Raw genomic sequence first — 15,535 nt, 5'->3', positions numbered from 1 at the left:
GAACTATATTTGTATTTTTTGAAGTAAGAATGGAACATACCTCTTTTGTTATAACTTTTTGTAGCACCTCAGCATTATTTGCAATACCAAATCCTGCTTTTTTAAATCTAGGATCTTAAAATGTGTTTTCCCTCATATCGTGTTCATTTCTAAATTTGCCGGTCTTATATTGATGACATCTAATAGACAATTTTGTAATTTTTTCCCCATTCACTTGTTAAAATTCTGGATGTGATGGAATGTTGCAGTCCTCTTATTAACGGTATAATTAAAGACATAGTGGGATATTTTTTAACAGATAACTCGGAGGTCATTGTTTCAATGGGCTTTAAGAGTTGAACACATCCTGTTAAGATAGTCCATCGTCAACAAATAAAAACTGTGGTGCTCTGCTTAATAGATATTAGATTATATTGTTGACATCTTTTTTCAAAATTATCTGAATCTAGAATCGATTCTTTGAGATATCTTTCCTTCCCTATTTTGTGAATATTTATATTCTTCCATATTTTCCGATATTTTTTCAAAAAAATTAAATATATTTCTTAAACATTTAAAAAAAAACCATATAATTACTTTTAATAAACTTTTAAATTGTATTTGATTTTAAAGGTTTAGTTGTAATATTACTACTTAATTGTAATTGTTTATTAAACATATCAATATATACTGCAAAATATATTAATTTTTTTTTCTCTAATATATCGATATTTTTTAATAAATAGCGAAAACTATATATATTTTTTTAAATCTTAATATCGAATTTTTTTTCGCGGCCTACACATGTACTGTTACCCATCCCCCACCAAAAGTACCTAAAATTAGTCAAATTAATTGGCTGAAAACCTCACGTCGTCGGACGGTGTTGCCAATTATGGTTTCCAAACTATTGTATTAAATATCATTAGGAAAGGAGTGGGGGATGGATACAGTTTAGGGATGGAAAGATATCTTATAGAATCGATTCTCGATTCCAATTTAATTTTTATATTTTTCGATTATAAGAATCGATTAATCGAACGCAAGAATCGATTGTTTCGAGTTTAATCGATTCTAAATTAAAATATACGAATCTTCTAAAGTTAAACAAATGTTTAAACAAATTTTATAAAATAATTTTTAAATAAATAAATAATTAAAAAAATTAATTTTATTAGAAGCTTCCGATAGGTGTCACTGTATATACATGATGGTAGAAAGTATAACTTGTACAAAATTAAGCATTACATTATATAATAAAATTACTGGCATCCAAATATAAATAAAGAAAAAGACAAGGATAAAATTATAGATTTGAAGGTTATAAATATAATTACATATGTTTGCTCGTTTAGGTTGTGAAGCTGCTATTATTTCACCGTCACTGACTTTCGTACTCATTGATCTAGTTTGATTATGATTAGGAGCAATTAATTTAATTATGTGTGGTTTCTTGGCATGTTTAATTAAACTGGTCGTACTACGATTATATTTGTATTGCTTTCCACATTGGTGACACTGGACATTAGATCCGTTATTTAGTTTTTTAAATAAATCCATACGACGCTAGGCGCAATTTTAATAAATATATAGCGAAAAAATAATATTTAGTATAAATAAATATCAAACAACAATTAAATTTATAATTGTATGACTTTTTATCGCAGGCTTCAGCAATTAAAGGTCGATTCCCAAAGTCGATTAATTTAAGAAAAACTCTGATACAAATATAATAACTGCCCATCTTTTCAAAATCCTAATGATGTCCATATAACTTAGTAGCATAGAAAATGAGTTATTGATAAGGATGCAACATAAACATTGTAAGTAATAAGAACTTGTAAAATATTGTGAGCTATCATGACTATGAAACTAACAGTAGTATTTTTTGATTCATTTGCATCTATTGACCAATATATTACCCAAATAAATACTCATATCCATACGCTTCAATTCCATACGCTGGTATCCCTCACCTACCAAAGTACCTTACATATCCATATTTAATATAATAGTTCAGAGTAGGGGTGTTGGCCACCGAAAAAACGTAATATCGACATATATTTTTCGATATTCTTTAAAAAATATCGATATATCGGAGAGGAAAAAATATCGATATTTATAAATAAGTATATGGATATTTTTAAGAAAAAATAAAAATAGTGAAATATTAGTCTAAAAAAATACCTATCCTTTCTAAATCCTTTAATGAATAGTGATATATTCGCAAATATTTAGAATTAAGTACCAATTTTGATGGTTTCTTAAAAATTGTATTTCATTTATTCTGAAAAATACAGAAATATATCAGCTAAAAGGGTATCGATATATCGGCTAAAAATATCGATATATTTTTCAGAAAGTATCTAGATATCGAAATTTTTTCAGCATCCCTAGTTCAGACAGCATAATTAGCAACATCGCATGATGGGGTAACATTCCGAGCGGATTAAATTATGTAGTTTTAGGTACTTCTGGAAATGAGTTTCAATTAGTGCTGGGAACAATCGACAGAAATCGAGTATTGACTGTTTAGTAATTGACTACTTTTTACAATCAACTGTTTCAGTCGTTTACATTTAGTTACTATCTTCGGTTCTACTAGTTCATTCGACTTATTTTCAACAATGTGGCTGTGTCGTCCTAGCCGCGACCTTGACAAAAATCTACCCAATTTATGCTTATATAGATTTATATGTAATATATGTGGTTTTATGTTTTTTTGTAGTTTGCTTGTGAATAACTATATATTGTAAATTAATATAGTAAGCTGGCTAGGTGGCGAAGTGGTAAAGGCGATGGGACGGTCCTGCTACTGTTGAAATAGCCGCGGGTTCAAATCCCGCTGGGGCATGGTCGTAAATTTATGTCTTAGGTTTGTTTAAAACTTGTGAATGTTTTAGACAAGAGTGTAAAAGCCGACAAGGAAAATGATGCCAGTCACGCCAGTAACATATATATATATATATATATATATATATATATATATATATATATATATATATATATATATATATTTGTTTGATTTGTATTATAATATTAGTTGAATTAAGTAATTAAATAGGTAAATTAAATATCTGTGGAGGGACAGAACATGAAACAGAAAAGGCATTTCTATTGTGAAGACTGCAGGTAATTTTTTTCAATTATTAATTTTTGTCTTGTACTGGATCTTATAATAAATCTATTAAAACATTCTAGGAAAAAATTTCTGGAGGACATCAAAGAGTTATCGTACTACAACCACCCAATTATAAGTGTTAAGGATTAACCAATACCCTGCTGTCAGTGAAACCAAAGATACAAGCTTTACGCAGAGGACGGATGTCTGCAGATATATGAAGTGAGAAGAAAAAGTTAATACCTCAAAGATTTTACTCACTTAAAAAAAATTAACCTTTTGCTTGTAGTTGAAAACTTTGATACAAATATAATAATCGTTCAACTATTCAAAATCTTAATAGTGTCCATTTAACTTAGCGGCATAGAAGATGAATTAATGATGTAACATAATATTAATTAATAATATAATTATAATAATAATTAATAATATAATATAATAGAATATAATTATAATATAGAATATATAATGCACATTACTATTTTCGTTTATATTGAATTAAATTATTTTTATTGTTATATTGTTGTTTTTATACTTTCCCTAATTTCTTAAGTGAGATATAGATAGACATTTTAAGGAAAATATATAATAGTTCACCGAGCGCATTAAAAAGTGACGATGGTTATTCCATTAACATAATAAAATGTCAATTTGATCTATAAAGTCCTAAGTAATAAAAATCCCAAATAATTATTGCAATTAATATATAATCTCATTGTATAATGTAAGGTGGTTATTGAAATTGTACTAGATAAGAGCCACACATTGGACCATAACAAACAATTTTATTATCATGACTTCACCGTTTTTATACGAAACTGATCTTACAATATTTATATTAAAAATAAGTCAAAAAACTTTTGAAAATGTAGGTAATATTTATGCAGGTATTAAATATTTTAAAATCTTTTCAAATGAATAGACAATTGGAACTTGATAAAAAAATAATTTTCCTATAATATTAGTAACATTAATGTATATTGTAGGAATTACAAAGAACATAAGGACTACCGTTGGGAACTATCGACTGAAAACAGTCGAATCAGTCGATAGTCGCAAAACAGCCGATAGTTAAAAAAATAGCTAATGTACGGTTCGACTGTTTTTTTTTTCATTCGTGATGTCAAACGAAGATATAGGAATTCTTGTCTGTATAAATTGTGAGATAGGAAAGGACGGAGATAAATGCTTGGACCAGTTAATTTTAAATGTGTTTATATTCTCCAATGGTAGTATCACATAACACATAATAACACCACAAATATTTTATCGTATTTTAACATATTAATTGCTATTTTCAAATAACATAGTATAATAAATATAAATACTACAATACAACTTAAACAAAACCTAAAATCTAGAGATGTTCAATATCCATAAATACTAAATAAAATGTAATCGTGTATCTAATCATTGAAAAATCTAATCCATCACGAACCTAAAAATGATCGTACAATAACTACCAGACCTTCTTTAAATAGAAGTTTTATTTAATTTTGAACGGAAATATTTTTAAATTACTGTTCAGGAATATTATCATATTCAACTTTTTTCCCGTGAGGCGATTTATTCAATTCTTAATAATTTGCCCAGATTTTGAAAAAACTCCTTCCGAGGGGATAGATGTTGCGGGTATAGAGGAATATTTTACGTGTAACTGATATAATTCAGGTAGTGTCATTTTATGGGCTTGCCAAAAATCTAATGGGTTTTCTAAACGCCCAATAAATGGTATTTCCAAATACTGTTTAATCTGTAAAGTTGCTGCAGTACTTGGAGTAATTACTTCTTTCATTCTAGCCATCTTTTTATCAAAATATCTCCAGATGTCATACATTCTTGGTCAGTAGTTGTTTTTTGAATTTCGTGTTTTGGAAATATATTTATATTTTTTCAAGTTAGAAAGAGGTATCTTTCTTTTGTGATAATTTTTTGTATCGCCTCAGCGTTATGTGCAATACCAAATCCTGCTTAATTAAATCTAGGATCTAAAAATGTGGATTTTCCGCGTATCGTGTTCATTTCTAAAATTGCCAGTCTTTTATTGTTGACATCTGATAGACAATTTTGTAAATTTTTCACTTGTTAAAATCCTACATTTGATGGAATATTGCAGTCCTCTTATTAACGGTATAATTAAAGACATAGTGGGATATCTTTCACCAGATAACTCGGTGGTCCGTTCGTCAACAAATAAAAACTGTGGTGCTCTAGACAAAGAAGTTACAACTGCAGGCAGAGGCTCCTTAAGAACAACTAATCTCTCCATCATTATCAATGTTGAATTCCACCTAGTAGGAACATCCTGTTTTACTTTTAATAATGCATGCCCCATTTGCTTCTGCATATTTTTCAGTTGCTGTTACACTATGTTTAAAATGGCCTACAATAGCTCTACATTTTCTAATTAGCTCCTTAAATTTCTGTGATTCTATTGCATCTGTAACATATACATTTAAAATGTGTACAACACACGGATGATGTTTCTTTTGTAAGTGATCACATATTACACTTTTAATGTTTGGCCCATTATCACTGATTATTACTGTTATTTTATCCTGAATTTTCCATTGCCTTAATACGTGTTGAATAACATTGGCAATATTTTCACCCGTGTGTGACTCGCTTATTTCTCTATTGGCTAAAACAGGATTAGATATTTGATCATTATAAATAAAATGGGAAGTTAGAGTTAAAAACGATCTAGTACAATCAGAAGTCTATATATATGCTGTAACAGTGTTTTACTTTCCTAGCAAATTAGTGACTTCAGTAAAAATTTTATTGAAAGTATTTGGCAACATCATAGAATACAGTAATTTTTTATTTCCTTCTTCCATATGTGAGCAGTCAGTGTCGCTACAACCAGTGATTATTTTCTTGTATTTTATAATAGCCATCAAAACAAATTGCTGAATATTAAAGTAGAGTTTTTCTATCAGAAAATGTATTTATTACAATACAATAGAAAATTCCACGATTTCGGGTCTTCTTGATATTTATGGATACAGGCGCCATATGGAGTCCTCAACCAGGTCTAACTTCTGACACGTTTCGTCTAGCCTCGCTACGCGAACCCCCGTTATCCGAAACAGTCGACAACGAGCCGATGGGATTCCTCTTTGTTGAACACGTCTGTTCTCTTTACTCGGTCCCTTTTTTTGTTTGGCTAATTTCTCCAGATGTTCAGTACAAAGCGATGTTATATTTTGTATCAATAATTATTTTCCCATGTCATAAAAATTAGGAGTTACAGTTAAAAGTTCTAATAAATTAGACCCGTTAACTATCCAACCGAAAGATTTCTACAATTAACGTAAACTTAAATTTACACGGCTGCCCCAAATATAAATAATTAATTTAGCATCGCAACATGCTGCACGCCTTGAATCATTAGGTTCAAAATAATGATAATTCTAATACAAATTCCTAATCTTTAAACTACACAGTCTTCTTAAACTTATATAAATGTAATTACGTCCCAACATACTGCCCGCCTTGAACCACTGGTTCAAAGAAAAAAAAATACTAATAAGAATTCCAAGTTCCAAAAAAAAATACTAATAAAAATTCCTAAACTCAAATTTACAGTACAAATATAAACAATTAAATTTGCGTTGCAACAGTGTTCTAATTGTGCAATCGAGAAAACTTGCTAATATATTTGTCATACCTTCAATAACACTTACATTTATTATTAATCACAGATGTGACCATGCCTTTTTCTTTGGTAAAAAGGAAATTTTAAAATACATCAACAACTTTCACAAAACATTTATTTATTGGTAAGCCTACAAAATAAATATGATACAAGAATATTACATAAAACCGAAAAAAATATTGTATATTTTTAAGAACTATAATATAACATAATTTTATTATTTACATAAAATATATTATAATTATATAAAACAAACTAAATCTAAAGATAATCCTGTAAAAAACATTATTTAATAACTGAAATGTATTTATAGGTCATATAAGATACATTTTCAACTAACATTATTTTATTGCATAGTATAGATTATTCAATAATAGTATAGTTTGGTTTAGTTTAGTAAATAAAGCTAAATTAAATGTTTATGCGTAAAGTAGGCAACATAATGTATTAAGCATAGGTTACACCATCGATTCGTTCGAACGATGCATGTTTAAAAGTACAGTATAAAAACTAAAATGAACACTATTCCTCCCTGTAGAGAAATTCGCTTCTATGCATAAATCAATTTTTTCTGCATTGTCTTCCTAAATGTATGCAATTTTCTTAAGTATATAGGACACTTTGTCGAAATTGCATGGTGTCCCAATTCATTTCTATTAGCTTTACTATCTCTTGGGCAATTTATGCATCTTGCACTATAAGAATAGCATCTATACCCTTTGTGGTATTCTCCGCACTTAAAACATCGTAATTTACCGTGGCATATGCGTTGAGAATGACCGAATTTACAACATTTTCTGCATTGTAAAAATTCTTTGTATTCTTCCACCTTCATGGTCATAAGATCAACGACTACTTGGCCAGTTTTCATAATAGCTCTAAATATTACTGGGACCACTGGGATTCCTAATTATTTTAATTGCATGGTTCACATTCTTGTCTCCCAATATTTGATCCTGATCATTTCATTATGATATATCAGGTCATCAATCAGTTCATCTTCGTCCATATCTTTTCGCACATATTTTAAAACTATTTTCGGATTAAACCTTATCGAGTCACTAATCTGCACATTTTCCTTCTCCCAGATTTGTTTTAAAATCAATGCTTTTTGTTTCTGGCATCTGCATTCAAGCAATACAGTATTGTTTTTTAGTATTTTCATTATTTTAACGCCATGGGTTCCTAACTCTTCACCCGACTTTTGTGGCATGTTTATAAGTAGTCTTTGTCCAATAATTTTGTTCCCTGTGTACCTCTCCGAATCCATTATGTTTTAGTTGATATAACCAGTTTAAAACTAACGTTGGGAACTATCGACTGAAAACAGTCGAAATAGTCGATAGTCAAAAAAATAGCGACTGAAAATAGTAATTACTATTTTCAGTCAAATGCACGGTTCGACTGTTTTTTACCATTCGTGATGTCAGACGAAGATGTACGAATTCTTGTCTGTATAAAATGTGAGATAGGAAAGGACGGAGATAAATGCTTGGAGCAGTTAATTTTAAATGTCTTTATATTCTCCAGTGGTAATATAAGCGAGACAGAGATGTATATATATTCATTCTCGTGATAAGATTTAAAAAAGAAAAGAAAAAAAATTGCTAATTTCTATTATCATGTAATAAATAATATAATTTTAAAGGAAGTAGAATTACTTTCATACTGAATGTTCTGTGGATGTGTAAAAAGGAATGGAATAATAACGCCACAAATGTTTTATCGTGTTTTAATATATTAATTGCTCTTTTTAAATAACATAGTATAATAAATATAAATAGTACAATATAACTTAAATAAAACCTAAGAACTAATGATTTCAATAACCATAACTACAAAACAAAATGTAAATGTATACCTAATCATTGAAAAATCTAATCCATGATGAACCTAAAAATGATCATACAATAACTACCAGACCCTTTTTAAATGAAAATTTTATTTATTTTTGAACAGAAATATTTTTAAATTACTGTTCAGGAATATTACCATGTTCAACTTTTCTCCCGTGAGGCGGTTTCTTCGATCGTTAATTATTTGCCCAAATTTTGAAAAATAAAGGATAAGATTTTGAGTATAGAGGAATATTTTACGTGTAACTGATATAATTCAGGCAGTTCCATTTTATGGGTTTGCTAAAAATCCAATGGGATTTCTAAACGCCCAATAAATGGAAATTCCAAGTACTGCTAAATCTGTAAAGTTGCTGCAGTACTTGGAGTAATTATTTCTTTCATTCTCGCCATTTTTTATCAAAATATCTCCAGATGTCAATACATCCTTGGTCAGTAGTTTTGTTTTGAATTTCGAATTGCGGAACTATATTTGTATTTTTTGAAGTTAGAATGGAATATTTGCAATACCAAATCCTGCTTTTTTAAAATGTGGATTTCCCGCATATCGTATTCATTTCTAAAATTGCCAGTCTTTTATTGATGACATCTAATAGACAATTTTGTCATTGTTTCCCCATTCACTTGTTAAAATCCTGGATTTGATGGAATGTTGCAGTCCTCTTATTAACCATATAATTAAAGACATCGTTGTGATATCTTTCACCACATAACTCGGTGATCATTATTTCAATGGGTTTTAATAGTTGAACACATTCTGTTAAGATAGTGGTGCTCTTCTTAATAGCCAACAAAATATGCAAGTAGAGTTTTCCTATCAGAAAATGTATTTATTACAAATATTTAATATACTTTATTCACCTCTTTATCGTTAATATTTTTAAAAGAAATGTAACAACTGCTACTGTAAAAAAACTTTTCAAATCTTTTGGATCTATGCAATTTCTGAAACCTTTGGAACCTAATTTTAGTTTTCAATATTTTAGGAAAAAAGTTTCGACAAATAAGAGGCTTGGACAAAAATCGTGAAAGTTTATCAAAAAAGTATTACCTATTATACCAGTCCAAAGTATTACCTATTATGCCAGGCAAAAGTATTATCTATTACGCGAGGCAAAAGTATCTTAGTATTTATCATTTACAATTTAATTTTTTTGCCCTCGAAAACTAGCGTTCCAAAATGCTGCTATATTAGTTTACAATGTATAGTTATTCGCAAGCAAACGACAAAAAAAAACATAAAAGCACATATGTTATATTTAAATCTATATAAGCATAAATTCGGCGCATTACTTTCAAGGGCGCGGCTAGGACGGAAGGCCAGAGCGTTAAAAATCAGTCGAATGATCTACTAGTTCATACCGAAAATAGTAACTAAACGTAAACGACTGAAACAGTCGATAGTAAATAGTAATAAAATCAGTCGGACCGAAAATAGCGACTGAAAACAGTTACTAGTAAAAACAGTCGAACCAAAAATAACGACTGAAATAGTCGATAGTAAAAAGCAGTCCATTACTGAACAGTCGATAGTCGATTTCAGTCGATTGTTTCAAACACTAGTTAAAACCAATGTTTAAGGACTATTTTTGATAATATCGCCCAGAATCCAGCTAGTTATAGTAATTGACGTAACGATCTTTACAACTTTTAGTTTAATTTATTCTAGTAATTTGATATTCTAATATTATCATACCAATTAAAATATACAACACTACTGTCTCTGAAGGTGATCTGGTCGGTGGCACGAAAATGTTTCAATACATCAAGAATCAAGATTACAGTTCACCATTCCTGCATATTAAAAATACATTATAAACAAAATCATTTTTAGAGCATTACCTTACCTCACGGTATTTTGATTTTTTCATATAAAAACCACAACGTTTAGAGTGGGGAGTTGAAAATTAAAGTGATATATGCAACCAATCCTACAAGCTAACGGAAATGGCGAGAATTTCAATAATAAAAAAATCATGCTAAATATCAAATCAACAAAATCAAAATGCATGCACATTTATATCGTTTATCCTGATAAAACCTACCATTAACTTGACCCCTTATTACTTGACTCATTATACCCTGACCCCGACCCTTCTAAAAAACCCTGGATCATTTACCCATAATTTTTGATTCATTATAATGAAGTATTTGGTAGATAAATCATATGAGAAATAAGGGAATTTTTTAAATTTGCTCATACATTCTGCAACCATACATATTACAAATTAATAGTTATAAAGAAGTTTTATTTATTTTATAAAATATTTTTTCATGAAAAACGATTTAACAGCTGGCTTAGTTGGCGCAGCTGGCTTACTGTAGCGATAGTCGCGAATTCGAATTCTGTTGGGGCATGGAAGTAAATTTGTGATGTTTGTGAATGCCCTTAGGCAAGAGTACAAAATCCGACAAGGAAAATGATCCCAGTCACGCCAGTAACTAGGCTGGGTAAGATTGGATGTCTTCTGGGATAATTTTTAAGTTGGCCAATCGCCAGTCAGTAGGCTTAGTAATAAAGTAACTTTAAAAAAGACAAGAAAAAAAAATTGCTGTATACTATTATAATAATTACATGCAATAACATGCAATTTATAATTTAATTTTAAACGAAGTAGAATTACTTTTATATTTGAATGTTCTGTGGATCTGTAAAAAAGAATGGAATTTTTCTATGAAATGGAATAATACCCCACAAATATTTTATTGTATTTTAACATATTAATTGATATTTTTAAATAATATGTCCGCGGCCAGAAAACATATCGATAGAAAAATATTTAAAAAAATCGATATATGAGAGGAAAAAAAATACCGAAATCTTTAGTGCAATAACTGCGATATTAAAAAAATTAGCCAATATAAACCAAATCAATAGATTAGCCAAAATTATCTATATTTTTAATAAAATATCGATAGTTTTTATCAAGAATATCGAAATTTTATTTACCCCCTACAGCTCTATATTATTATGTTAAGGTTAGTTTTAGTGAGTTCCCTCGGTTATATATGTTTTCGCTTTATATTATTTGAGTATGATTTGCTCTAATTGTATACTACTATTATTTTCCTAGTTAAGCTTAAGTTATGGATTGTTATTAAATGATATTAAAATATTTTTGGAGACAGAGACTGTATTGTTGGTAAATAGCAATGTTTATAGTTAATTCACTAGTATAAAAGGATCTATATCAGGGACGCTTTTAACTTTGAAGAATAAAGATACCTCATCGTGGTATCTTTATTCGGAAACGTGGAAAAATAATCCCTCTGTGTCAGAAACATTTGAAGGTAGTTCTTTAGTAACAGTTTATTAATTTTCATTGACTGAGTTTTAGGTTTGACTAGTGAACCAGCAGAAGACAAATCCGACAAATTATTAGATGCTATTATATATCAAAAATTTCAGGGACTTCTGCACAATACAGTTTTTACCATCGCTTTCTATTTAGGAAACGAAAATTAAGCAGTGGATGGTAAAAGCTTGAAGAATGTTCAAAGGAAAGCTGCACAGAGGGCTCTGAAAAATACAGAATATCAACATCATTCTTTGAAGATCAAAAAGAGTGAAAAATTAGAAACACCTGAAGCTTTACTAAACAATTTAGTATTAAAGGTAGGGATGTCTGTACAATACGCTATAGTTAATGATATTTTGGTATTCAATATTGTTTAGTTAAATATAGACATATAAATAAGGTGCCTTTTAGGAACAAATAGAAGGCAAGACTGCATCACCAGACATTTCAGTGAAAAAATCTTATTTGCATAAACTGAATGACACAGTTTAATCTAATGATACTCTTCATGTTAGAAGAAATGATTCTGACATGAAGGGACCTTTCAAAGCCCATCTTAACGTCAACGACGTCAAATTTCTTGGAGAGGCTCAAACGATAAAAAATGCTCTCATTACGAGCATGCATTGAAAGCTCTAAATTATATTAACAAAAACAAGGAGGAGTTCATGTGAAGCAATGGGTAGACAATTTATTATAGAAAATGATGATTAGATAACTTACCTTTGTTTCAGGTAATTGCAAAGAACAAAATCAAATGATAAAATTATCCATTTTTATTGTGTATGAAGCTGCTCAAAAACATAATTTGGAGATTAACTTCGAGATAGTCGACGAATTTGGGCCAGCCCATAAGAAATCATTTACAACAAAATGCACGGTTGATGATTTAGAAGTCGCTGGATCAGGAAAATCGAAAAAGGATCGCTGCTGAAAATGTTACTTGGTTTAATGAATATTCCTGAGATTGAAGGGTCAACACACAAACAGCAACAAAACTATAAAACTCCTCTCCAGCAACCAGCAAAGTCCAAAAATAAAAATAGAAAAACAAAATTGTAGACTACTTTTGATATGATTGATAGAATGTTTGACAATGTGGTAAATTTTGACAACGGTCTTATTGGTAAAGTACAAGGCACGTCAGAGGTAATTTAAATTAGTTTTTATGATATCAAGTGTATTTTTATAGTCTATTTTCAGGATGATGCCAATTCCAGCAAATCTTAAAATTAGGTCCACTTTTATACATAGAAGTACAATATACTGAGTACCTTGAGAATGAAAAATACTACGCAGTCTTATGATTGGGAACAATATAAGCTTTTGTAAGTAATTATTGATACAGAGTTTTTTAAACCCTTTTTCCATACATTATTATTTAGATGTGCTTGGGTGAAGGCGTAAATATCAAAAATTCCCGTGACCTAGTAGCTAAATATGGATTGAATGTGCTCTATAAACTAGGATTACTAGATAAATTTTTCGAAAAATCCACTGATGTCAGGTAATTTTATTTGGTTTAAATTCGATAGGCAACCCAAAAAACAATTTTCTACAATCTTGTCAAATGTCGGTTTCTTAACAATCGGTCTTGCCGAATCATTTTTATTTTCCCACAATCTTATTACAGATGAAAATAAACTTATTTAATATTGTAGTGATATTTTGGACATAGAATTATTCCAAGATTTATATATAGGAGACAATCAACATAGAAGATGAGAAAAAGGATTCTGAACTGTGACTTTATGCGTTATTTAGTATTATATTTATGTTATAAGATCGATTTTCATAAAATTACATTTATAGATAAAAGTTATTTTGTTGGCAAAGGTTAATAAATAAAAATTGCACTGAGTTCAGTTTATTTTGATATATTTTGTTTGAACCTCTGAGTTGGACTTTAAAATAAAAGAAAATGAGTTTGCATTTAGGGAATTCGTTGAAAATATCTAAGATTTAATTTTAATTCGGAATATTTAATTAATTTGTCGAAAATAAATTTTATAAGATATTTTAAATTTTATAGCTCAAAATGATTATATGTAATGATACAATTATTGTCTGAAGCTTTAACAAAAAAATTGTTTCAAAGAGACTTGGCTTTATCTCTAATCGTGTTACAGTCTGATAATTATTCTTCAATAGTCTGAGAAAATACATGCCCAGCTTAAAACACTATTTTTTTCTACCACTATAAGTATCTACACTATTTAAATTTATAATATATATTCTTCACAATTTCTGCCTGACATGTTATAAAATTATTACTTACCTTGAAAGGATTAATTTTTCTTAAATTACACATTCTAGATGTAAATATGGAAAGATTCGCCGACGAAACTGATATTCTGATAGTCGGCGGTGGTCCAGCTGGAATAAGCGCGGCTATAAGAGCCAAACAACTGTTAGAAGCGGAAGGGAAGAAAATCAGGGTCGGTGGAATCGAAGTCATAGCACACTTGATCGGTGGTCTATACAGAACATAGATTTTTAGTTAAGCATCATTGAGAAGGCCTCACAAATGGGACTGGAAAGAGAAGGGCGCGCCTCTGAACACTCCCCTAACGGAGGATAATTTCTGTTAGGATAACGGTCTATTAACTAGCACCGGTAGGATTCCGGTACCAGCCCTGCCAGGTTGGATTCTTTGCCTTAAATCGATTTATGTATTGAATAAATGATATTTCGTCAGGAACTCCAATGTTTAATCACGGGAACTATATCGTCCCGCTGGGACACGTTATTCAGTGCCTGGGAGAGTACAACGATGACGGGAGCGTTAAAGATATCGTGACGAATGATTCAAACATAAGCCGTGTGCGCGGAGCACACCTTCGACTGGCCCTTGGATAAGAACACCTACGGAGGATCCTTTCTGTATTACTTAAACGACAAGGTACCCCTGATGGCCGTCGGGTTTGAATTACACCAATCTGTACCTGGGCCCGTTCAAGGAATTCCAAAGGTACTGAATATCCAAACATCGGTAATGCGGTAAAGTTCGTTTCTTCGCAGGTTCAAACACCATACGTCCATAAAGCATCACATCGAAGACGGCAATAGGATCTCGCCAGGGCACCGGCGGTTTTCAGAGTATCATTAATCTCACTTTCCCTGGAGGATGCTTAGTAGGCTGTGCCGCGGGTTTTATTACCTTGCCGAAAGTTAGTTAAAAGGATTGTACCTAATGAAAAATTAGAGCATTACACAAAAATAAGTTTTTTATTAATGCATTGTTTAAAAGTTCATAAAATAACCACCCAAATGTCATCAAAACACAACTGGAATCTTTTAAAGTCTAAAAGCGTATATACAGTGTATAATACAAATTATGTTATGCAAAACTTTAAACTCGCAAAAATCCTGTCAAACGAAACTTAGGCATCTTCGACGGACTCGAAGATTTTTGTTTTTGTCCCGCTGGTGTATGTGAGTTTGTGCCACTCGATTCTGGAGAGGGCCAGTGACTGTAGATCAATGCCCAGAACCGCATCCACCGTAAAACGTGCAATATCAAGGACCCCAGCCAGAACATCAACTGGGTGGTTCCAGAAGGAGGTCGCGGCCCAGCTTACAACGCAATGTAAGGACCAATGAGATTTAACGTTTTTAT

General features: G+C 30.5%; 3 protein-coding genes across 3 annotated transcripts in view; all 3 read left to right on the top strand.

The window, feature by feature from the left end:
- The window catches only part of LOC143197558 (uncharacterized), a 199,179-nt gene that overhangs the window by 159,674 nt on the left and 23,970 nt on the right, over positions 1-15,535 (top strand). The window lies entirely within an intron of this gene.
- LOC143197560 (double-stranded RNA-binding protein Staufen homolog 2-like) lies at positions 12,467-12,984 on the top strand. Its single transcript, XM_076406102.1, has 2 exons — positions 12,467-12,598; positions 12,651-12,984. Exons 1-2 carry the CDS (start codon positions 12,595-12,597, stop codon positions 12,848-12,850), a joined length of 204 nt encoding a protein of 67 aa, XP_076262217.1. The 5' UTR covers positions 12,467-12,594; the 3' UTR covers positions 12,851-12,984.
- LOC143197561 (electron transfer flavoprotein-ubiquinone oxidoreductase, mitochondrial-like) lies at positions 12,930-14,544 on the top strand. The gene is made up of 3 exons (XM_076406103.1): positions 12,930-13,065; positions 13,120-13,244; positions 14,233-14,544. The coding sequence occupies exons 2-3, from the start codon at positions 13,220-13,222 to the stop codon at positions 14,406-14,408; spliced, it is 201 nt and encodes a 66-aa protein (XP_076262218.1). The 5' UTR covers positions 12,930-13,065; positions 13,120-13,219; the 3' UTR covers positions 14,409-14,544.

Source organism: Rhynchophorus ferrugineus, unplaced genomic scaffold (assembly GCF_030347505.1).
Source record: "Rhynchophorus ferrugineus isolate W39M unplaced genomic scaffold, kcgeb_rfMv2 rfM5, whole genome shotgun sequence".
In the NCBI taxonomy this organism is placed as follows: Eukaryota; Metazoa; Arthropoda; class Insecta; order Coleoptera; family Curculionidae; genus Rhynchophorus; species Rhynchophorus ferrugineus.
The sequence above is the reverse complement of the archived record's forward strand: the minus strand, read 5'-3'. Positions and strand labels throughout refer to the sequence as shown.